The following is a 25,722-nucleotide window of genomic DNA, read 5'->3' on the forward strand; positions in this document are numbered from 1 at the left end:
ATCTGAACTGTTCAAAATTAAATGTACATTATCGCATCCTTTAATAGAGTTAGTTTATTCAGAAATCACAAAGAACTTCAGCTATTGTGTGTTGTGGATGAATGCACGTTATATTCTGTCTTAAAATCAAACCAAATCAGCCTCAGTCTGCTCCGCCCTTTAACAAGATCATGGACGATCAGACTGTCAACTCAATTCCACATTCATGCTTATGACTGATAACCTTTCACTCACTTGATTACCAAGAATCTATTCATTTTTGTCTTAAAAATATTCAAAGACTGCTTCCATCAGTGTTTAAGGAAGAGAATTTATGATCCTTTGAACACAAGAATCTTGCTGCATCTCTGTTTTAAATGGGAGACCCCTTATTTTTAATGCATGAATCCTAGCTCCAGATTGTCCCACAGAGGGAAACATCATCTTCACATCTACCCTGCCAAGATCCTTCAGGGCCATTTATGGTTAAATCAAGTCATCTCCTACTGTAGTGAAATAAGCCTAGCCTGTCCAACCTTTCCTCACAAGACAAGTTCCTCAGGGTAGTGTCCTCGGCCCAACCATGTTTAGCCGCTTCATCAATGACCTTCCCTCCATCATAAAAGTCGAAAGTGGAGATGTTCGCCAATGATTTCACAATGTTCAGCACTATTCGCAACTCCTCAGATACTGAAGCAGTCTATGTTCAAATGCAACAAGATCTAGACAATATCCAGGTTTAGGCTGACAAAGTGGCAAGTAACATTCATGCCATACAAATGGCAGGCAATGACCATCACCAATAAGAGACAGACAATCTAATCACTGTCCCTTGGCATTCAGTAGTGTTACTGAAATAACTGCTGAAGATGGTATTCCCTCATCAATTTACCCTTTACTTACATGTGGAGAGTCCTTTACACTGATCCAGCTCCCACAATGCTAGGTCTTAGCTTGAACAGAGCCTCTGACACTCCCGTTTATATCTATCAGCCAGGGCTCCCTGATTGGACCACATTAAAGCCTCAATCACGGAACTCATATTCTAGGTGGTCTTGTTACAATCACTACTGTTACCATCATGAATCCCTCATTATCAATGTCCTTAGGGTTACCATTGACCAGAAAAATCACCATATAATACAATGACTACAAGAGGAAGTCAAAAGCTAGGAACACCATTGTAATTAACTTAACTCCCAATTCCCTAAAGCCTGTCCACCAGGTACAGGCACAAGTCAGGAGTGTGATGGAGGATTTCCCACTCGCTTGCAGCTCCAAAAGCACTCAAAAAGCTTGACACCATCCAGGGTAAAGCAGCATGCTTAACAGATACCACATCCACAAACATCCACTCCCTCTACTACTGATGCTCCATAGCATCAAGTATGTACTATCTACAAGATGCACTGCAGAAATTTATCAAAGATGTTTAGACAGCAGGTCCCAACACAAAAGCAATTTCATTCAGAAGGACAAGGACAGCAGATACATGGGAACGCCACTAGCTGCAAGTTCCCCTTCAAGCCCCTCACCATCCTGACTTGGAAACATGTTACCGTTCTTTCACAGTCACTGGTTAGAATCCTGGAATTCCCTCCAGAAGGGCATTGTGGGCCTATCTACTGTACCTGGACTGCAGTGGTTCAAGAAGGCAGCTCACTGCCACTGTTTCAAGATCAAAGAAGGGATGGGCAATAAATGCTGGCCATTCAGCAATGCCCATGTCCCACAAGCGAGAAAAAAAAAACAACTCATCCATTTCAGACATTAACCTGATAAACTTTCTCTGAACTGTTTTTTAATGTGTTTTCATCATTTCTTACATTTGTTGACCAATAGAGTCCATAGTCCTCCAAATATGGTCTCAAGTGCCCTGATTATAACCGAAGCATAACCTCCCCAGCTTTGTACAAACTGAAACAACTGCAGATGCTATAAACCAGAAACTAAAACAGAAGTTGCTGGCAAAGCTCAGCAGGCCTGGCAGCATCTATGAACAGAAATCAGAGTTAACGCTTCAAGTCTAGTCAGCCTTCCTCACTGGGTCACCAGACCAGAAACGTTAACTTGGATTTCTCTTCACAGATGCTGCCACACTGGCTGAGCTTTTTCAGCAACTCCCGTTTTTGCCCCTAGCTTTGTATTTGATAACCCTTGCAAGAAACAATACACTTTCCATAACACCAACATCATATTGTTAACTCTTTTCTTTTTCCAATACTTATTGCAAGGTTTACTACTTCTATTTGTTACTTCTGGGTCTTTCCCCACATACTCAAATTTCTCCCCTCACTGATTATTTTAATCATTCTTTGCTTTTTTAAAAACAAAAGTTCTCTCTAATCTTTTCTTTTACTGCCTCTCTTTGCATAGCTTTTTTGTTAATTTAGATACTGTTTCTAAATTTTCCAGTTAGTCATGGATGATGCATTCATCCTTAGGTTATTTTCTTACTCGTTGCAATGTATCGGTTCTGCAAATTCTGAAGTATTCCCATAACTGTTTTCCACTGAATCTCTCTTGACCTATCCTTTAACTTAATTTGTCAATTCACTTTAGTTTTCTTACCCCCATAATTGGATTTACTTAAGTTTTTAAAACAATAATCTCATACACACTCCTCTGTCTCAAACTGAATGCAAAATCTAAAAGCGTTATGATCATTAATAGATAGGGATCCCTTCACTCGGAGGTCATTAATTCAATCTCATTGCATGATATCAGGTCTAGTATGGCCTAGTCTTTAGATAGCTCCGGAACATGCTGTTGCAAGGGACTATCCAAAAACATTTAGTGAACTCCTTATCTAGGCACCCTTTGCACTTCCAGCCTTTCCAATCTATATGCAGATTAAAATCACCATGATTATCACCACTCCTCTCTTGACCAGCTCCCATTATATTTCAGGACATATACACCACTGCTATCAGTGATTTCTAGCCTTTATCATTTCTCATCTCTACCCTAACTCATGTCACATCCTGGTTGCCTGAACAGAAGCTGCCTATTGTGTCAATACCAACGATCCTCTGCATTGTGTGAATGCCAATAATAACCTACCCCATCCCAACATATTTGAGCTTCCTACCCTTACTTCTTGTGCTACATCCTTCAATATTCAAGCCCCAATCAATGGTACAATAGTCAGTTGGTCACCCACACTGCAGCCCTTAATCTCATCCCAAACAAGGTGTAAGAACTTCAATGGAAACAACTCACTGGAGAAACTCAGCAGGACTGGCAGCATCTGTGGAGAAAAAAAAGAGTTATCATTTCATGTCCAGTGAAGACCTGCTGAGTTTCTCCAGCAAGTTTGTATATGAAAAGCAGCTATAGGCATTCTAATAATTGAGCAGAAGTAGAAGGAGTTAAGAGAAGTAGTGGCGAGATGGAGCTAAGTGTCATCAGCATTCGAAAACTAAATGTTATTCATCTCATGCTTTTGATATGCGATAGTGTTGATACCACATGTTTAAGAATTACAACAATATTGACCAAGGATAGTGTGGTTAAGTACTGAGAATTTAAACATAACATATCCAATTGTGGCTAAATTTAAACAAGATCTTAAACAGAAGCTTGGATGACTCTAGAAAATTCATGAATCTGTTCCCCTTACCGACACTCAACAAACCATTGTCGGATCTTCTCTTGCAGAGTTTCCTTAATATCCATTCCCTCCACTGCTCGAACTTGTTCTTTTAGAGAAATCAAAGCTTTCTGATATTCCACCTCATGTACTTCCTGCACTACATGCCGCTGCAGAGCTGTTTTCTGAACTTGCAGTTGAGCAGGGCTTGGCTGTTCAAAATTGGGTGGTGGCGCCTGAGAAAAGAAATCAACTTTCTGTAATGATAATGTTTGTAATCAAGCCTGCAATATTAGCACTGGCATATACGTCTGACAACAAAACAGAGAATATCAATGCCTCCCAGAAAAATAACTTTCAGAACAGATTCTTGGGAATCACTTAATTTTATGCTTGAAATTGCCCTACCACATCTCTTGAGCTGGATACCCTGTCACAGGTGCAAAACTGAGAGCTGAAAGAGATTGGCTCGGAAAAGAAAATATCTCAATTTAAATATGGGACAAACAATTAATATTACAAAAGGAAACTAAATTAGATAAAGAAAGAAAAGCATACAAAAGCAAATTAAGAAAATGAAAGTTATTGTAAATCCAGTGAGCGGACGGGGGCCTAAAGATCGGAACAGAGAATTTAGTAACACTACTTAGCATTGAAATACTACTTCCAAAATATTTATCCTTCTGTGTTTGTTGTGTACATTTACATTAGTGTGGTTAGAAGTAAACAAATAAAGAAGCAACGTTTTCAAACGCGTGCCAAACAAAAACCACAATTTTACTTCCAGAAGTCTCAGTCAAATTCAGCCAGGCGCCCAGGAGTGCTGCACTTCAGATCTAACAATTTACGGGTTTTCTGCATAACACATGATGAATTTAGTAATTTCATTGTCACACAGATTCACAATGTATTCACATGACTATGTATTATAAATCACAAATGTCAACAAACTACAATAAAAAGACTTCCAAAATTTAATCCATCCGACAACACTTTAAGGAAGGTAACATTCACATTTTGGATTCCTTTTTGTGAAACAGTTTACTTTGTTTATTAAAACAAACCTAAAATTTCAGTATACCTATAAACAGTGTTAGGGCAACAAAGCCAACAAATTGGTGTTCATGGGTGGCAATGGTTCCCAAGCCCTGTTGTGCGCTCAGGTCACGTGTGGACCTCACAACTGAATGAGGCAGAGAAGGCCACACAATGTGCTCTGTGGGTTATAGTCTGGCAAAACTAAAAACAGTAGCATACTCTGTGAAGTTTGATGCTAACAGTTGTTTTTGACTCTCAAGGTTGTTAAACACATCCATCAGAATTTTTTGGATAATTTTATAATAATAGTGTGACTTTAAGGATACCATGAGCTCTCAAAATATTTCATCATGCTATGTTTGAAATCCTAGGGGGTAACAAAGGAGTAATTTGTCATATGGATTACATACTTATCAACAGTATGGCATAACATTGTTGTAGAGTTTATGAAATTCTGAAAGCATGGTAGAATGCAGCTTTATGCTGAATATAAAATGTCAATTCACAAGCACAAGAATTACACTCTTATGCCATATAATTCAAGAGAGTGGAATCATGGTGGATGGTAGAAAGGAAAAGTCAAGAAGGGCATTCCCACAAAGAACTTTGATACTGTCTGACCATTTCCAGAAATGGTCAACAAAATAGATTAATTAATTCGAAATTTGGTTTATAACTATGCACCTTTAAAGAGATCTTTTTCGAAGAGGTCAATGATGGCTTTGTAGTCTGAGGCAGACGTTAGCGTTTCTGAAGATAAAAACAAAATTGATTTCTTCAGGTCCATTGGCTTATTACAATCCAAGGTCATCATCAGTAATGGATGCAGATGCAACTTTAAGAGAATTATGTATAACATTACACCTCTATTATTTGGTTCAGGATAATGGTAGCAGGAAGCTTGTACATTTCACATCCAGGGCATTAACTGAAACAAAGAACAATGCTTCACAACCATAACACAAGAGTGTTTAGCCATAACCACAGGGTTGTGAATGTTTCTCAGATTTCTAGACGGCATTGAATTTTAAAATCGAGACAGACCACAATCCAATATTTACACAATTAGATTGCAAGGAGATATAGTCCAAATGCCGTTACAGCTTAGAGTTCAGCCTCAGGTTGTTATGATTAAATGACAGTCTACGAATTGGAAATCACAGATCACTGCTGATGCATTATCTGAAACTATAGTGGATCAAGTTGAAGTCTTTCGTGGAGATGCAGAAACATTTCTCTCATTTATCATGAATTCATTACTGTCTCTGAGAAATTGCAGGAAATTTGAGAAGCTCAAAAAAGCAAAAATAAATGTTGTATTATGGCTTCAGAACCTTGGAGCAATCTCGTAGTGACGTCAAGGAGCTGCACCTCAGAGTATAAATGGTGCACAATGCAGGGTGAGTTAGATCACACCGGAAGGACACATCAAGAAGAAAAAAAAGTGTGAGTCTCTCTAGACAAAGCTCAGAGAGCACAAAGACATGAACACATGAAGATAGTTTAATACTTACCTAATACTGCTAGAAGTCAGTGCCTGTTATATTGATGATTACCATGTGTAGCAGTACTTGGTACGAAAGGAAATGAGTGTTATTTTGAAGTCTATGTCTTTGCATTCTCCTCAACTGGTCTGTCACAAACCCCAATCCATAGTGTGGCATCAAATAGTATGATACAAGAATCAAGAAGTTCCAACAAGGCGGTTAGTCACAATACAGTCAACAGCCTGGTTTTTCCAAATATATCATTCACAAAAGAGGAACTTGAGTATAATAGATGAACTTTAGTTGTCAATAACAGGCTTGCAATGCCAAAAGCTATGAATGAAAAGAGTCTTTGTTATATCCATGGAGGTCACAATAAACAAATGTAGAGCCTGTGCACCGGAATCTACTTGTGGCCAAGCATCTCAAAAGAAACTGAAGATTTCATATTATCCTGCCGTACGTGTACAATTGATAGTCAGACACCAATGGAGCCCTTTATTTTTGTGTCCTAGACAGGCTTTAGTTAAGGGTGGGACTAGACCTATTCAACTTTCAAGGGAATGTATACTTGCCACTTAATACTTCAACTGGATAACAGCAGAATCGGGTATCAATTACATTCACTAGTTCTCCTCATCACTCACAGACCAACCAAGAAGCCAAAACAGCACTAAAAGCCAAATTGTCATTAATGATCAGAAACAGGCATTGAGATTTAGTTTTATTAAACTCCTCAACAAAACATTTGAATTGTTAACATTAACTGCAGAGCTACTTATGGGCAGAGGTTTCAAAGCAGAAATTCCAGTGTTAAGGCATATGTAACCTGAGATGAAATATCATATCTTTAGGCCAGGAGAGAGGTAGAGAAATTCAGAATGACCACCAGAGGGTAAAATGAATTTGCATAATTCCGGGCACAGAGCAAAGACATTGTCAGCTTTGGTACCATGCTGGAAGATTTAGATCAGAGAAAAAAACATCAACAATGTACAGTTCTCATCAAAGCAAACAGCCATGGGTCAGAAATAAAAACAGAAATTTCTGGAAAAACACAACTAATAGCATTTGAGGAGAAAATACAGAGCTAATGTTACAAGTCCAGTGGCCCTCATTTAGATCTGGGTTTATAGTATTTGAACTCTCATGAGAACATTGATAAGGAACAGATAAGCGTTAATTCTATTTGAAGTAGCAACAACAAAAGAGTAAGACTACCACAGAGTTTGGTTTTAGTGAGAATAAACATACATCAACGATGCTGCAGCAAGAACCCTTAAGATACAGAAATCGTGGAAAATCACCATCATTCACATCACACGTGAACAAGTTCAGGACAAGCTGTGAAAATGTCACAAAGACTCAATACCTGAAATTCAGACTTTTGGGGGTGAGAAGGTGAGAATTTAAATAGTTTGAAGAAATTTTTGAAAGAGTGGAAATGCTAATGTTGAACAAAACATGGAGGGAGAAGAGTATGATGAGAATGCATAAGTTAGTGATATGATAATATATAACACAATGTAATACAGACATCAGAAGCTGCACACTGTAGAGACCCAGAAGAGGATTTAATAAATGTAGGGATGTTATAATATAAAAATCAGCATCATGTTGAGTAAAATATAAATAAGAGTTCATAGGAACTCCAGAAAGTCAGAAAATAGTAACTCTTAAGTAAAGGCAGTGACATTCAAAGTGGGACAATACAACCTCGGAGAAAGCCTCTCAATAGTGTAGGTAAATAAAACCCAGGTACCTAAATCTCACATTAAGGCTAACTGATAATGATCAGCTCAGGGCTGCATCCATATAGACAGATCAAAATATAGTGCCAGGCGCACCGTGGTGTCCACACAAAACAGGAGGTGCCCATTCAATGTCTGAAAAATAGGTGTGGGGCTATGAGCTTTCTAAACCAAAGCCTCTTTCAACCTCAAAGGAATTCTGAATTTTTGTTCAGCCAAGGCATTTTGCACTGGCTCATTATTCTTTCTATTATTTTCAGTTTTGTGCCACAGCTATTTCGACCACTTTGGCCATCACTGGAGTATGTTTTCATTCTTTGCACATGAGATTATACATTGATTCAGCCACCATGGGATTCCCAGATGAACCCAATTTTACCCTCATCCAGATTTCATGCACATACCTTCTATTAGTTGTCACTGGATAACAATCAAGCACTGACGTCTATACCACCCAGCCCACCAGTACTGAAGCCAAATAAAGTAATCCAGCTGAGCCCAAGATCAACTTCCTTTTGCAAAGGTCATGAAGCAAATACAGCCTCTCCCTGATCTGTAAGGCTCAATATAATACCGCATGGAGTACTTGTCAGTGAAGAGAAGTTGGAAACACGTTTTTAAAAAGTCTCCACACCACATCATAGCTAGTGGAATTTTAAACAACCTGTTTCCACTCCCCTGCTAATCATTACCAAGTAACCATCCAGAAATATCCAGGATTAATTTGAAGCTGCCAATGGAAATTAATTTACGATTCTAGCAATAACTTGCCATCGTCTGGAAAGGTTAATGGGGACACTTTGTGGTGGTCCTGGGGAGATTTTAATCCTGCCTGTGGCTCCTCCCTGTTCTAGCTTAATTACTCACCCTGAAAATATCTGGAGATGACTTTTCTTAAATTTTAGCATGCCCTACTTTGTAGACAGTATCTACAGCAAAAAACGCACCATGTGGCCCAGTGGTCTCCGGCAGAATTAATGTTCCACACAAGCCCCTTCACACTTTCTTCAACTAATCGTACCAACATCTCTTTATATTATGTTCTTATACTTTATTTAACTTTACCTTAATTATGTCTTTGCTAGTTGCCTCAACTATTGCTAGTGGTAGCAAGCTTCCCCTTGTTGGAAATAACTTTTCTCCTAAACTTCCAATTGGATTTATTCATGGCTATGTTAAATTTATAGTGCCAAGTTTGACATCCCCCTGCAGTCCTTCATTATGTTAAGGCACAATCAGCCAACAGTCTTTTGGGGAAAATAAATCCATCATATTCAGTCAGTACAGATTCAACAACATTCAAAAGTTAGACATAAACATTTGCTCCCTCAACCAAAGTGCAGTAGCAGCACTGAGTACAACCTACAAGATGCACTGCAGTAACTAGCCACGTATTCTTTGACAGCACCTCTAAACATGCAGCCTCTACAAAGAAAAAAAATAGACAGTTGCTGAACTAACGCTGCACACAGAACACAATCCAGGGAAAAGTTAATAACAATGGGTCAACTTTTCCAACCACCTCACTATTCTTTGACTGAAAAGGAACATTCAGCTAAGTGCCCAGAATGATAGAATCATAAAATCCATACAGTGCAGATAGAAGCCATTCAGCCTATTGGGTCTGCATCAAACCAAACAGCATCCCACCTAGACCCATCCCCTGGCCCTAACCCCACAAACTCACATTTATCATGGTCAATCCAGCTAGCCTGTACCTCCTTGGACACTATACGGCAATTTAATTTGGCCAACCTACTTAACCTGCTCATCATCTAAAAGCACCCATTTTTACACTCGAATATCAATGAAAACTGTTCTGCACACTTCTGGACTAAACAGATTGAAAGGGATGTTGGATCTCATCCTCACAACTCAATTTCACCACCTGCAGAAGGCTGTATGAGCCATTTACATCAGCAGTCTGGCAAAAGCCCGACCATCTTGAGCTCACTTCTTTCCTTTTACAACTATTTTGACAGGTTTTTCCTGCCTGGTCATGACAAAATAGCAGACCAGGATAAAACAAAGTCAGAAATAGGTATAATTTCTTTACTTTCCCTCTGGAGTCAGGACGGGCAGGGTACTGCTATGAATTCTGCAAAAATAGCTTAAGACTCTCCTAGCATGGACTGTCCGATCATGACTCTTCCAATCATGACTCTTCTAGCAAGTGGACATGATTTTCTGCTATTTCCCACTGACTACCTATGCAGAACAAATCAGCTGATTGATTGTAGTGTCCAGAGCTAGTCTCATCTCATTCTGTTACAAGTAGGCAACTATCAACACCCACGAGTAAATCCTGCTTGTAATATTCTTCAAAATCCATTAAGATCCGTGGATTCTATGTACACTTACATGTGTAATATCTGGTTGGCCTCACCCTTTTTAAAACGTTACCTCATCCCCTCAGCCCATTACTGCGGATTGAGGGACCCCCAGAAGGTAAAACACGTTGCCAAGTAAGTAACCATTAATCTACGTTGGGACTTAAGACCAAGAGAAGAGAGAACACTAGGATTGTAGTCCTTTGTTGTATCTGATGAAAGAATTTTAAAAATTATTAAAAATCTGTTGTTCTCTTCACCCATTCCACTTCCTAAAAATGTATACAGTATATGACTCCTTCCAGGACCACAGAACAGCCCAAAGATTTACAAAATTAACTAAAAATTTAACTAAGAAAGTGCACATATAATAAAAGTGGCAACCAATTTGTATACAGGAATCTCCCACAAATAAGAATGTGATATTGACCATTTATGCAATTGACTGAGAGATAAATATTCGCCAGCAGATCAAGGATTACTCCCTTTGAAAAATGCCATGGGATCTTTAACATTCCCCTGAGAAGCTAGACAGCACCTTAGTTTAATGTCTAATCTGAAAAATGGCTACTACAGGGTCAGCAAAATTTATTTTAACCAGCACTTAATGAACTGGCAGAAGTTAATTTTTCAACTAACATCATCATCCCAATGCTTATTTCTGACCTTCCTAAAGATTGAATACCCTTGGATGGTCACATCCCTGCCTTTGATCACTCCACAGCTATGTTTCTGTGATTGCAACCATATCATTGCCTTCTACTTTTTTTAGCTTTCATTTCCATCTTTGTCTCCCTGCTCAGTGCCTCACTGCTACTCCAGTTTAATCTGCAGTTCTTTGTTTCATCTTAGAGGTCCACATGTTTAAGGAGTTGGGCAGACTATGAAGATACTGTTAAATGGTTGACCCGACCCACTTCTGAGATTCATGACCCCACAGGCCCCAATTCCTGGTATTGGCAATTCTCACCAGCACTGGATAAGGGTCCACACAATAGGCCTGCATCCTGCATTCTCGACCTGGTTAGTTCTATTCTAATGCTGGGATAGCTTCTGATGGCTTGTGATTCATGACCGTTCAAAAAAAAAACCTGAACTCAACCTGGATTCGACAGCCATTTGAAACATAAGTTTCAAAAGTCTTAAAATTAACCCCTTCGTGTCCCTCATGCTCATTCTATGCATTTGGTGGTGCTTTCCATGTCCCTTTCATAGCTACTCCATGACAACATATCTGATATGCACCCTGAACAGACCAATGCAACGTTTATTACCAATGGCAAGTAGTGAAATGTGGAGGGAAAAAAAAACGATCAGGAATTTGCAATACTATAATAGTGTCAGACAGTCAGAGTCAAAAACAGAAGCTTTCCCTCACATCACACATCTTAAGCTTGTCCAAATAAATATGCAGACTTTAAAAAAAAACAGAATAAGAAAGAATGACTTATGAAGGACTCATGAAGACATCAATCATTTAAAGAAAACACATCATTTCCACCTGTCAAAACAGAATACCTGCTGAGCAAACCCACTTGAAGCTTTGCCAAGCATTCATTATGAGCCTATTGGGAGAAACAGATGTCTGGCTATTTGTCCCATTGAAATTGCTCTCAAACGGTCTCATTCCGAATACTTGTTTGTGCTGCAAGACTTTTAAATTGATGAGCTCAGCGGGGGCACTGTTTTGACAAAGGCTTTGTACACAGAGCATCTTTAGTGAGTGGAAATGAACACCTGCAATGGTCATGGTGGTACAAAGATGAAATGGGAGAATGGAGGGGGAATAGATGGAGCATGGGAGTTGGTAGGCGAAAGGCTTCGCAGTCCCAACAGTTTTTAAAACAACTGAGATAAAGTTCAAGAGAACCAAGGAATGTCTTCTAACTAGTATGTTCAACCACTAGTCCAACATGGAGGTCAATTCCAGTGTGATACCAGGTCAACAAAACAACTTGATCCCAGCTTAACCTCCCAGAAGAAAACATGCATGTCCATAGAATCCCTACAGTGTGGAAACAGGCCCTTCAGCCCTACAAGTCCACACCAACCCTCAGAGCATCCCAACCAGGCCCAACCCCCTTTAACCCACGTAATCTAGGCATCTCTGAACACTGCAGGTAATTTAGCATGAACAATCCACCTAACCCGCACATCTTTGGACTGTGGGAGAAAACCAGAGCATCCGGAGGAAACCCACGCAGACACAGGGAGGATGTGCAAACTCCACATAGTGACCCAAGGGTGGAATCAAACCCTAGTCCTAGTGCTGTGAGGCAGCAGTGCTAACCACTGAGCCACCGTGCCGCCCTAATGCAATTGGGCCATTTTTATCAAGGTTAGGCAAACACCCACTTCAGCAGCAAATGTCTTTCCTGGAGGCTGTTTTTGGTTTGTCATACTTTTATTATGCCTCAGGATTGGAAAAGTCATAGCAAGCTAGCAACATGGTTTTATTTTGCATCATGTATGCTTGAAGCATTCCACTATTTTCATAATGTTCTTACTGAGATCTGACAGAATTTGGAACTTGTTGAATTGTAGCATCTCCAACCTTCTCCCAAGTCAGAAGTGTCTTCTAAGATTCACAAGGTTACCTCTCCTTCTTAAAAACTCCAATGAGTATAGAACCAATCTACTGAATCTCTCCCCATGAGATAATCCCTCCATACCCAGGGTCAACCTAGTGAACTTTTTCTGAACTACCTCCAACATTATTATATCTTTTACCAGATACCCCTTATAATAGGTATAAGAATGTATGTCAACTAGTGCTTTGCATAGATTTAGCAAAACTTCCTTGGCTTTTATTCCACAAGGAATAGACAATGTTCCATTTGCCTTTGTATCACCTGCTGGACACATTTGTTAGCTTTTTATGATTCATACATGATGACACCTAAATCTCTCTATGCTGCAGTTATCTGCAGTCTTTCCCCATTTAAATAATATTCAGCTCTTCTATTCTTTCTCTCAAACTATATAGGTGACATTTTCCCATATTATATTCCATCTGCCAAGTTTTTTGCCTCCTCACTCAAGCTGTCTATATTCCTCTATAGGTTTTTTGTATCAGCCTCACCACTTGCCCTCCCATCTATTTCTGTGTCATCACAAACTTGATGATATCATATTCACTTTCCTCATCCAAATCATTCGTGCATATTGCAAATAATAGTGGTCCCAGCACTGATCCCAATGGCACTCTGCTAGTTACAGGTTGCCATCCTGAAATGTACTCCTAATCTCAACTTCATGAGTTACCCAATCCTCTACCCATGCTAATATCTAACCGAACACCATGGGCTCTTATCTTATCGAGTAGGCATTTGTGTAGTACCTTATCGAATGTCTTTTAAATCCAAATGTATTAAATTTAATAACTCACTGTCATCAAGGAAATTTGTATACTCAAAAAATTCTAATAGCTTTGGTCATATCCCTTTCATGAAACCATACTGCCTCAGATTGATGATATTATGTATTTTTAATGTTCTGCAATTACATCCTTAATTATAGATTTAATAATTTTCACAATGTCAGACACTAAACTAACTGGCTGAGAGTTACCTATTTTTGTCTTTCTCCAGTTTGAATAAGGGCATTAGACTGGAAATTTGCCAATGCTTGGGACTTTTTCAGAATCTAAGGATTCTTGGATGATCACTGCCCTTGAATCCACTAACACTGTTGCTACTTCTTTCAATATTCTTGGATGCGACCCATCAGATCCAGGGGATTTATCAGCCTTGAGCCCAACTAGTTTCCCTAGCATTTTTTTTCTCTAGTGATAACTTTTTTGTACTAGCCTTCACAACCTTGGTTATTTGGTACTTTTGGAATGCTTTATACAATAAAGGTTTTATACAATAAAGGCTGATGCGACGTCTTTATACAAGTCCTCTGCCATTTCCTAGTTTCTCATTATTATTTCCTTAGCCTTGTTTTCCAAGGGGCTGGATCTCACTTTGACCTCTCTCATTTTATATCTAAAGAAGTTCTTACCATCTATTTTTATAACACTTGCCAGTTTACTCTCAAAGTTTATTTTTTCCATCTTTTTACTGTTGCTGGTTTTTAAAAATTTTCCACTCCCCTGGTCCACCAGGCTTTTTTTTTCAAGTTATTACTATCCTTAACTTCTTTGGTTAACGATGGTTGGCTTATCCCCTTCATATAACTCCTCTTTTTCACATGTTTTGTTGTGGCTCATGAATTATTTTCTTAAATGTCTGCAATTTTTTGTTATCAACTGTCTTTACTGTGAAGCCCTTTACCCATTCCACCCCATCAAACTCAGAGTCAGAGTCATCCAGACTTTTCAGTCCAATTTGTCCGTGCTGACCAGATGTCCTAAACTGATTGGGTCCCATTTGCCAGCATTTGTCTCATTATTCCTCTAAACCCTTCCTATTCGTATGCCTATCCAGATGCCTTTTACATTTTGTATCTGTACCCACGTCCACCACTTCCCCTGGCAGCTCATTCTATACATGCACCACTCTCTGTATGAAAAAAGTTGTCCCCAGATCTCTTTTAAACCTATGCCCTGCAAAGATGACCTTGGCAATCCACCCTATCTGCGACTTTCTTGATTTTATATATCTCTATAAGGTTACCCCTCAGCATCTGATATTCCAGAGAAAAATGACCCAGCTTATTCCGATATCCCCACAGTTCAAAACCTTCCAATCCAGCTAACATCCTCGTAAACCTTTTCTGAACTATTTCAAGTTTAATACATCTTTCCGATAGCAGGGAGACCAAAACTGAACACAGTTTTCGAAAAGTGGCCAAACCAATGTCATGTACAAAACAACGTGAAATCCCAATTCCCACACTCAATGCACTGACCAATGTGCCCTCATTGACAGTCGTTTCTGACCCAGATTCCCTGCTCTTGAGTTGAGTTTTAAATTGATAGTAGTTAAAAGAAAATTGACTGCAACTATAGTATGAAATTTTCAATTTTTTAAACTGGTTTCAAAGCAAAAATGGGAACCGAATAAAAAACCACATGACTCCTGTGACAGATAGTAATCACAGGGTTATCATCAAATAATTCAGGTGACATCTGACCTGTTGGAAACTGGAGATGGGGACCCAGCAGAGTGCAGGAAGCCCTGAAATCACTGACAGGTTTCCCCTTTACCCCTTGCCGGAAGCAAAATTGATTGGACAGAAGGCAGAAATTCAGGGGCAGTTGAAATGAATGAATGGCTTGACAAGGTTTTCAAAAAAAAGCTTTCACTGTCTATTATATAGATTCTTGGACAGCTAGAATACTACAAGTAAATTACCCCAGTGGAATGCTTAATGCGTAGTAGTTGTTGGAAGTGTTTTTATAGATTTTATTAATTCTGCTTGTTACTTATTTCAGCTTTAGAAAGTTCAACTGGAAATTAAAAATGGTAAGAAAAGCTTCCAATTAAAATTTCGGTTAGCTTAAGACCTTAACTTAGTTACTTGGTTTATCTTGTTAATCCTTGTTCCTTTTCACTTTTTATTTATTCACACCAGAATTGTTAGCAGAACTTGGAATGGTGATGCAAGTATAATTGAAAACAAAACTGCATGTTTTTGTACAAAACAGACAGGGAATTCTGGTAGAATGGGCTGGAAAGATTTGCGGGAAGCAGTTGACATTAGGTTTCGGGTTTGCAAATATTAGAAGCAGAAAAAAAGTAATCTTACTTGTCTTCTGCCCATATCTAGCATTTGACTCCCTCTCTCAAAATAGCAAAGATTTCATATACCATTACAATTTATAGGCCTTTACATCTACGATTAAATGTATGTATTTATCGAAGCAGATGAAGAGCGAGAGTTGTTAGCTGGTTTCAGAATGTGTTTATCGCAGCTCAGAGTTCAAAAGCATCATATTATTTTACAGGCCTGCAGCCTAATCATTTCCTGTGACCCAATTTCTGAATAGTTAATCAACTGACCAACAATTCACCTCACTATCAGCTTGACAATGGTTACTTGTCCATTGCATCACTGGGACTCACCATTTCAATAAATATCATCTCCTCAGCACGTTCTTTCTTGGCTATTTTCCTTCCAGTATATCCACGCCACACCTACAGAATCAGACAAAGTTATTGAGAACAACTTTTGTGCAGAAAGGAATGATTTTTAGGCGGTTTCCTTACATGTTATAAATAGAAATAGAACCAACATCTGTTTGAATGTGGGCTTTTAAATATTTGAGTTTAAGCATAAAAGATAAATGCATATACTATTAAAAAAAACTTGCAGTTTTATACATTAGTGACATTTTGCAGTCTGAAAAGACAAATGGAAATTTTTTGCTGAAAAACAAAACTTTAACTTAACCACAATGCATACAATGAATTTGTTTAACCTAAAGTGGCGACATAGAAACTGAACAATGTTTTAGTATTGATATATAGTGATTATAGTGCTCACAGATTGAAGAAATTGGGATTTGTACCAACTTTCCAGAATAACTAAAGCAAATGTTACAAATTATTTTGGGCCAGAGATAACCTTCATCCCAACAATATTTTTGTAACGTCAATGATATTTGATAAGCTGCCAATTAATTATCTTTTACTCGTTCTTAACCTTCCTGTTTATATTCTTTGCTTAAGTCAAAACTGTATAATATTAAAAAAACCTTTTGGATGCGGATAGCTGCTATTTCTGGAGCCAGTGTGCTTGCTATCCGATATTTAGATAATCTATCCTTTTCCTCTTGCATTCGGATTTCCAGCATAAACTTGGCTCGCAGCCGTCCCTGTCGAGCACGCTCAGAAATTTGAATGATTAGAATGGCTTGTTCCAGTGTCAATGCTTTTACAATTCTTCCCTAAAATATGTAAAGAATATTTTGTAATGAGAGAAAGTAGCTCAACTTGTACAGGAATGAATTATTTCATCACCTATTAAAACAAGGTCATAATTCTGTTCTCAGATATTCAAACATAAAAATTAAATCGGTGATTAAATTTGACTTAAGGTCACTAAGCTTGAAATAAACATAAAACATTCTCAGCAAATTCTGTTTAAAAGGTAACAATAAAATCACCAGGATCGCACTGGATTATTTCGGTGCTCTCTCATTAGAGAGAGGCAACTGGTGATGAGTTTAACCGAAAGTCACAGGGCCTCAGGTGAGGTGTGGGATTTAGAAGGTAGGAACTTCATTGAGCCTCAAACAGTGCAGGAACTGACCCATGAGATTACCATCACTCTGTACTGCAAACCAGCCAAATGGGCTAACCAATCCCGTAAATCTAATCCAGCCAAGTACAGCCCAGCAGTCAACTCTAAATCAACAGCAAAATGAACAAAAAAGCTTTTGTCAGCATTTTTATCAAGTGGCACGTATATGGCAGTAGAATGATCGCGAATGCTTGGTTTGAGTTCCAACAGGGCCACTTAGCTCCTAACCATATTACAGCCTTGATCCAAGCATACACAAAAATGCTGAAACTCCAGGGGTGACATGAGAGCAGCTGCCCCTGATATTAAGGCAGCATCACACTGAGTCTACTCAGACACCCTGGGCACAATTGAAGTCAATGGAACTTAGGAGAATCTCTCCACTGGTTTGACTCACTCCTAGTGCAAAGGAAGATGGTTGTGGTGGTGGAGACTATCGCAGTCCCAAAAGAGTGCTGCAACAGTTCCTCATGGTGTATTTTCTTTCCTAATCAACCTGTTCAGGAAGTTATTACACATCTCTGGAGGCGGGGGGGACAGGAACACAGGCCTCCTAGCTCAGAGGTAGGGATACTACCACTAAACTACATAGGAGCCCCCAAAGTCAACTGTACTACCCAATGCCCAAGTTAGTGGCTTAGAGGCAAGCACCTTCAGCTGCTTTATTAATGATCTCCCTTCCATCATAGGATCAGAAGTTCACTTAACGATTATACAACGTTCAGCACCATTCACAACTCGTCAGATGCCAACGTAGTCTGTTTCCATATCCAGAAAGACCTGGACAACATTCAAGCTTGGATAGATAAGTGACTCATAACATTCATGCCAAATGACCAGCAGGAAGCTACCATCCACAACAAGAGAGAATTTAACTATCACTCCTTGATATTTAGTGACATTAACATCACAAAATTCATTAACCAAAAGACTCAGCTGGACTAGCATATAACTAATGATGCTATAACAGCAAATCAGAAGCTGGAAATTCTGTGATAAGTAACTCCCTCTTGCTTCCTCAAAGCCTGTTAGCATCTACAAGGCATGCGTGAGGAATGTGACGGAACTCTGCACTTGCCTGGATGAATGCACTCCATCAATACTCAAGAAATTTGATTAGATACATCAGAAATGCAGCCCTCTTGATCAGCTCCTTATCAATTAAGTTAAACATGCACTCCCTTCACTTGACGCACAGTTACAGTAATTATATCATCTACAAGATGCACATAGCAACTCATTAAGTCCCCTTTAACAAAACCAAGCAGTTACATGACCTGTATTACCTAGAGGTGACTACTTTATTGGATGCAGGTATAATGTCGGGTAAGAATATAATGAAAATTTAAAAATGAAAAAGGAGGAGTCAACAATAGTAACTTGCTTGAAAGGAGTCCATCAGAATCAATCCTGATTTGAAGGTGCTGGTGTTGGACTGGGAGTAGGCAAGGTCAGAAATCACGACACCTGGTTATAGTCCAAAAGGTTTATTTGAAATCACAAGCTTTCAGAGCCTCAGTCCTCCTTCAGGTGTTGGTGACAGAGGCAGTATCAGACACAGACTTTATAAGTAAAACATCGAAAGGGTCCCACTATTGATGAGGATGTACTAAACAAACCTAAGATGCTGTTAAATCTTTAATCAAATACTAAATTAAGAATTAAAAATTTAGCAACATCATAGATTTGTTTAGTACAACCCCAATAATGGTGTGACCCTTTGATCGTTCATTTATAACTTCTGTGTCTGATACTACCTCACTCACTGGCACCTGGAGAAAGAATCAATCCCGAGATGTATCACATTTACTCCTGAGGAAGTTTGAGCTTTTCTGTGGCACTACAATCCTAAAAAGTGATACCAATTGACAAAGATCTAAATAGAAAGATGAAATTTTATGCTCCCACCAGTGCTGGGTTGGCAGGGAAGACGTGTAAAATTGGACAGCATGGCAGTGGTACCATGCCCAAGCCTCCTCACCCCTATGGGCATTCTATCCGAGGCGGGTGAGGCATTGGGAAGCCTGCTCAACCATCAGTTATTTCAGGCTACCTAAGGGCTATTCCCTCCAGTGTTGGGTTTTTTTGGCGATGGTGGAGGCCAGTATCATGTGCCACAAGGTGAAAACCTTAGCCAATTTGGCAGCATGACTCCTTGTCAAATAATCTCCGTTCTTCCGGCAAAACGAGCAAATAGTCAAAACCATGAAAGCACAGTAAAGTTCTGACAGTGGATCCAGAAGCGACACTTTTGTCAGAACAGGTTCATGTATCAGAGCAATGGTATCCAAAAGAGCAATAGGGAGATCTTGCGGTATATTCACTAGACAGACATTAGATTGCAAGCGTCGGCCACAACTTGAAAATATTACACAATAAAATGAAGCCCACAAAAAGTCTTTAACAAGAATCAGAATCAGACATCCTCACTCATTGAGAGCTATTGGCGGATGCCAGTAAACTTGAAACTGAAATAAAAAGAGATCCAAAACAAAACGAGAGAGGAGAGAGTTTAATGTTGATTATGTGATAACTTACAACAAAAATCAGCCTTGTCATTTGGTGGATTTGTACTGAAAAGGGTTGAAGGTGAGAGACATAAAGATAAAAATGGCTGGGAAATGTAGCTGTTAGAGTGGACTGACCCACACCTGGAAACTTGATCTCAATGCTTTGAAACAAACTCTTCTGGCCACAAATGTATGGGAATGTATATCAATCATGTTGAAAGTTACATTTCTGTAAGGCAATATTTTTCAGATGCAAGTGTTTCTGAATCTCCCCAAAGTAGCAGCAGATGCAGAAGGAAAACACTGGAAACTAATCAACTGTGGGTGAAGCCGGAATGCTTTTTTCTGGGCATGTACTTTACTTTCAGATCTGCTTTGTGAAAATAGGTTGTGATCAACTAAAAACACATTCTATAATTTTTTGTTACTGGCATCAACATCAGGAAGACAAATGTATGTTGCTATACTGCCATCTACCAGAATTGACATTATGATGCTTGTAGCTTCAGATATCCAGACTCTATTTTCACCAGCTGTCATAAGGGTCGTAGATTTATGCAGCACAGAAACAGGACCATCAGTCCAACTCGTCCACGCCAACTGGATATCCTAAATTGATCTAGTCCCTTTTTCTAGCATTTGGCCTAGTGGTATCATCACTGGACTGTTAATCCCAAGATCTAGATAATGTTCTGAGAACCTGGGTTTGACTCTCACCACAGCAAATGGTGGAACTTGAATTCAATAAAATAAAAAAAAATCAGGAATTAAGAGTCTAATGATGACCATGAATCCATTGCCGAATGTCAGAAAAAAATCCATCTGGTTCACTAATGTCCTTGTAGGGAAGGAAACTGCCATCCTTACTTGGTCTGGCCTAGACGTGATTCCAGACCCACAGCAATGTGGTTGTCTCTTAAATGCCCTCTGTGTAGGGATGGGCAATAAATGCTGCCTGGCTGGCAATCCCCTCATCCCATGAATGAATTTCAAATAAGCAAAAATAAACAGATTGAACATGTATTCTAAACGTGGCCTAATCAATGTCCAGCTCAACCATAACAAAAAGTTTTAATTCCTCCACTCAATGCACTGACCAATGAAAGTAACTACGTCAAACCACCACATCGACCTGCGATTTCACTTTCAAGGAAGTGTGCCTCTGCAGCCCTCAGTCTCTCTGATCGGCCAGACTTCCCACAGCCCTTCCGTTAACTGTACAATTCCTATTTGTGTTGCCTTAACAAAAGGCAATACCTCACATTTCTCTAAATTAAACCCCACCTGCCATTCCACAGCCCATTGGCCCAATGAGATCAAGGTCCCATTGTACACTAAGATAACCTTCCTCACTACACCACCAATTTTGGTGTCATCTGAAAACCTCCTAACCATACCTCATATATTCACATCCAAATCATTTATATTCATGAGAAAAAGCAGTGGACCCAGCATCAATCCTTGCTGCACACCGCTGGTCACTGACCTCCAGTCTAAAAAGCAACCCTTTACTACCAGCCTTTGTCTCCTACCTTCAAGGCAATTTTGATTCCAATTGGCTATCTCCCCTGGATTCCACGTGATCTAGCCTACCTCGTTTAGCATGTAGAATCTTCTCTAATGCCTAACCACTCTGTCTTCATCGATTTTCTTTGTCACCTCTTCAAAAAACTCTGTCAAGTTAGTGAGACACAATTTCCCATGCACAAAGTCATGTTGACTATCCCTAATGAGTCAATGCCTTTCCAAATGCATGTAAATATTGTCCATCATAATCCCTTCCAACAACTTATCCATCAGTCTACAGTCCCATGGCTTTTCCTTACCACCTTTCCTCAGTAATGGCACCACATTGGCCACCCTCCAGTCTTCCAGCACCTCACCCATGGCTGTCAATGATACAAATATCTCAGCAAGGGTCCCAGTAATCTCTTCCTTAGCTTCTCACAAAGTTCTGGAATACACCTTGTCAGGTACAGGGGTTTATCTACCTTTATGCGTTTTAAGAGTTACAGCACCTTTCCTTCTGTAATATTGACTCTTTTCAAGCAATCAATATTTATTTCCCCATGTTCCCTAGCTTCCATATTCTTCTCCACAGTAAACATTGATGCAAAATATTTGTTTAATATCTTACCCATCTCCTGTGGTTCTACACAAAGATGGCCTAGTCGAACTTTAAGGGGGCCTCTTTTCTCCCTCATTATCCTTTTGCCCTTAATGTGCTTACAGAATCTCCTTCAATTCTCCTTAATTTAAATCTATCTGATGTATCCTTTTTTGCCCTTCTGATTTCCTCTTAAGCATATTCCTACTACCTTTATACTCCTCCCTGTCAGTTCATGCTAAAATCATACACAGGCATTGCATAAACTATAGTTATGCCCAAGCCAGTAAGACAGCATGGAACAATAACCTAAAACAGAACACCAGAAGGCATGTTTACCAAAACCATGTCCTCAGTACAGTCCTGTAATAGTGATGCGATTTAGACATCATATGCTACAAGAAAAGTTTGAACAGTTCCCACCTTCACTGTTTCAGACATACGTTTCGCATCTCTCGCCAGAACAACGTAACTAACTCAAGTGGTCATGGAGCATGTTAATACTATTAGCATACACTCATTGCTAAGCCAGTAACATCTACCCTGCCTTTGCCATGTTCGGCAAATGGGTGATAGCCATTATAGAGTAAACCTTCTGGATGTGCATTCCTCTACTACTAGGATCCTGCATGCAAAATATGAAGATAGCAAAGAATGGTACTGACAACTGGGAGAAAGTCACTGACAGCCTTGGCCTCTAAAGGCTGACCACATGGTAGAGTATTGGAAAAGGCAAGCAGAATCAAAAATTAATAAAATGTGGAGCTGGATGAACACAGCAGGCCAAGCAGCATCTCAGGAGCACAAAAGCTGACGTTTCGGGCCTAGAACCTTCATCAGAGAGGGGGATGGGGTGAGGGTTCTGGAATAAATAGGGAGACAGGGGGAGGCGGACCGAAGATGGAGAGAAAAGAAGATAGGTGGAGAGGAGAGTATAGGTGGGGAGGTAGGGAGGGGATAGGTCAGTCCAGGGAAGACGGACAGGTCAAGGAGGCGGGATGAGGTTAGTAGGTAGGAGATGGAGGTGCGGCTTGGGGTGGGAGGAAGGGATGGGTGAGAGGAAGAACAGGTTAGGGAGGCAGAGACAGGTTGGACTGGTTTTGGGATGCAGTGGGTGGAGGGGACGAACTGAGCTGGACCCTCCCCCCACTGCACCACACAACCAGTCCAGCCCTTCCCCTCTACCCACTGCATCCCAAAACCAGTCCAGCCTGTCTCTGCCTCCCTAACCTGTTCTTCCTCTCACCCATCCCTTCCTCCCACCACAAGCCGCACCTCCATCTCCTACCTACTAACCTCATCCCGCCTCCTTGACCTGTCCGTCTTCCCTGGACTGACCTATCCCCTCCCTACCTCCCCACCTATCTTCTTTTCTCTCCATCTTCGGTCCGCCTCCCCCTCTCTCCCTATTTATTCCAGAACCCTCACCCCATCCCCCTCTCTGATGAAGGGTCTAGGCCCAAAACGTCAGCTTTTGTGCTCCTGAGATGCTGCTTGGCCTGCTGTGTTCATCCAGCTTCACACTTTATTATCTTGGATTCTCCAGCATCTGCAGTTCCCATTATCACAGAATCAAAAATTACCTGGTCAAGAAGAGGGCACAAGAACAGAGACTCCTGCCAATCATATACCTTCTGAGCCTTTATCTTCCTCTGTAGCCAATGTTACACCACATGATGCTTAAGATACAATTGATCTCGGTGGTGTAATGCATTGTCTTACAAAACAAGCTACAGACAGGAAGGAACTTGCAGATTGGTTTTCTCCTTATCCACCACTTGACAAAACACAGCAACAAGTTTTTAAATTTAAACACCTTGAGTGCTGAGAACTTAAAGAACAGAAACAGGGCAGACTTTTGGATAGATTTCAGTTAAAGAAGAAAGATTTAGTATCTGAACACCTGAAACATAGGTGCAACAACACTCATTCACACAATTCACACAGGCAAGAAAAGATGATAACAAAAGTTGTATCATGCTGAAGTCACTTATTAATAGTTCTCAATGGTAACTGGAAACATTGCAGGCCTCTCTTGGTTCACTAAAGATAATAGAGATTGGAGGTTTCTGGGTTAGACCATGCAATGTGCATTTTTAAGTTTAAATTATGGTAAAGCCTTTGTAGTGAAGTCATAACCTGCAAGTAAAAGAATAGCTCTACTTTTCGCCAGTGGAGAATTTCCAGGCAGCACTCTGTCTTAGTGTGAGAATCTCCTCCCTTTTGGAGATCTTTGCCCCCCGAGAGTGACTGACCCTCAACTGCTAAAGATCAGAATTAAGAAGTTATTTTCTGCCAGTTGTGAGTTTTATCATATGCCCGTGGTATTGGTGTCCCCATTGTCCTCGAGAACCATTTAGTAGGCTAAACAACTGTCATGCAACGGAAATATTTGATAGCTCTGTCAGCATTTCAGTTATGATTAGCCTCCAGATATCCTCCTTTGTACTTCCCATCTCCATCAGTCCTGCAAGTCTGCCAATTACTGTGATGCTGGGTCTAATTGAAATGGAGACAAGCAGTGGTCAACATCTGGGAAGATTGCTTGTGGGCCTTCCCAGAGACATGCCCAAGCATGAGTCTGTGGAGAATCTCTGTTCAGAAACGCTAAAGGTCACTTAATCCTCTGGGCTCCATTTCGAGTCAGGGTAAATTGGTCTTTTACTTTCTGCTTTCTCAAAGTGTCAAAATTTGTATCTTTGCAGGCATGTTGCTTGGGCCTAATAGACAGAAGGCTGCCACCTTTAACATTATTAAAAAGCAGTTTTAATTACACTCTCAAGATGTAAAGGAATCAAACACAAAAACACATTCAATATTAAAAGTAATGATACACATATTTGTGTATGTACTAACTTGTTCCTTTGAGGTTGAGGTTGAGGTTTCGGATAATATCTGCTCTAGAATGTTCTGTCTGATCTTCAAGACTTGTAATTTATCTTTGATAAAGTACCTAGGGATGGGGATCTCTAGGTCTTCCTGTGAAATTGAATTTGAGAAAGGTTAAAAAAGGGTTGTATCAAGAAGCTCACAAGATGTAATCATTGCTCAGGATGTCTTTTATACCTCTTTGGTGTAATTTGAGACTTAAGCAATCATCAGAAATCATTAAAAATTAATACATGACATGATATAATTCAATACAACTGTCAGAATGATTTTAATGAAATCATTTCCCTTGGAGGTATGTCTTGATGACAACAGTAAGTGAAATTAATTACAAACTATTGCAACTGGTACGATGGTTTATTTTATTCCTGTGAACATTGAGCAAACTATTAGGCATTTAAATTAGGTAGCACCAAAGAATGGATGCAGAGATAATGATGTGCAATTAACACACACACATTCAGCCAATTCTTGTCAACTTTGTGCAATCTGCTCATTTTAATTAGATGACCTTTTAATTCCAGGTTTATTAATCTTGAAATTGCACCAGCTAGCACGATTGGATTTCTGCAGCAAATTTGTCTGGGTCTGAATTAATATCCAGTGACATACCACTACGCTATATCTACCTGGTTAGCCCCTGCTGACTCTAGTCACAGTACATTTGAATGTAAATGCTGACAGTGGATGCAAAGTGTCAGATAAGGGTGTGTGCCATTCGTGTTAAAAATGCAGGTCCCTTTAAGAGTCAACCAGTCTGATACCATAGAAACAAAGGACTGTAAATTCTGGAAATCTGAAACAGAAACAGAAAATTCTGAAGAACCTCTGTAGGTCTGGCACCACCT

At 39.7% G+C, this 25,722-nt stretch overlaps 1 protein-coding gene across 1 annotated transcript in view; it reads right to left on the reverse strand.

Moving 5' to 3' along the window:
• The window catches only part of iqca1 (IQ motif containing with AAA domain 1), a 161,723-nt gene that overhangs the window by 123,948 nt on the left and 12,053 nt on the right, over positions 1 to 25,722 (reverse strand). The window contains exons 3-6 of the mRNA XM_059647116.1: positions 24,842 to 24,964; positions 16,821 to 17,012; positions 16,189 to 16,260; positions 3,602 to 3,807 (exon numbers count right to left, since the gene is read on the reverse strand). Coding sequence (XP_059503099.1) covers positions 3,602 to 3,807; positions 16,189 to 16,260; positions 16,821 to 17,012; positions 24,842 to 24,964 — 593 coding nt within the window. The remainder of the gene's footprint in view (positions 1 to 3,601; positions 3,808 to 16,188; positions 16,261 to 16,820; positions 17,013 to 24,841; positions 24,965 to 25,722) is intronic.

This window comes from Stegostoma tigrinum, chromosome 7 (genome assembly GCF_030684315.1).
Source record: "Stegostoma tigrinum isolate sSteTig4 chromosome 7, sSteTig4.hap1, whole genome shotgun sequence".
NCBI classification, from domain to species: domain Eukaryota; kingdom Metazoa; phylum Chordata; class Chondrichthyes; order Orectolobiformes; family Stegostomatidae; genus Stegostoma; species Stegostoma tigrinum.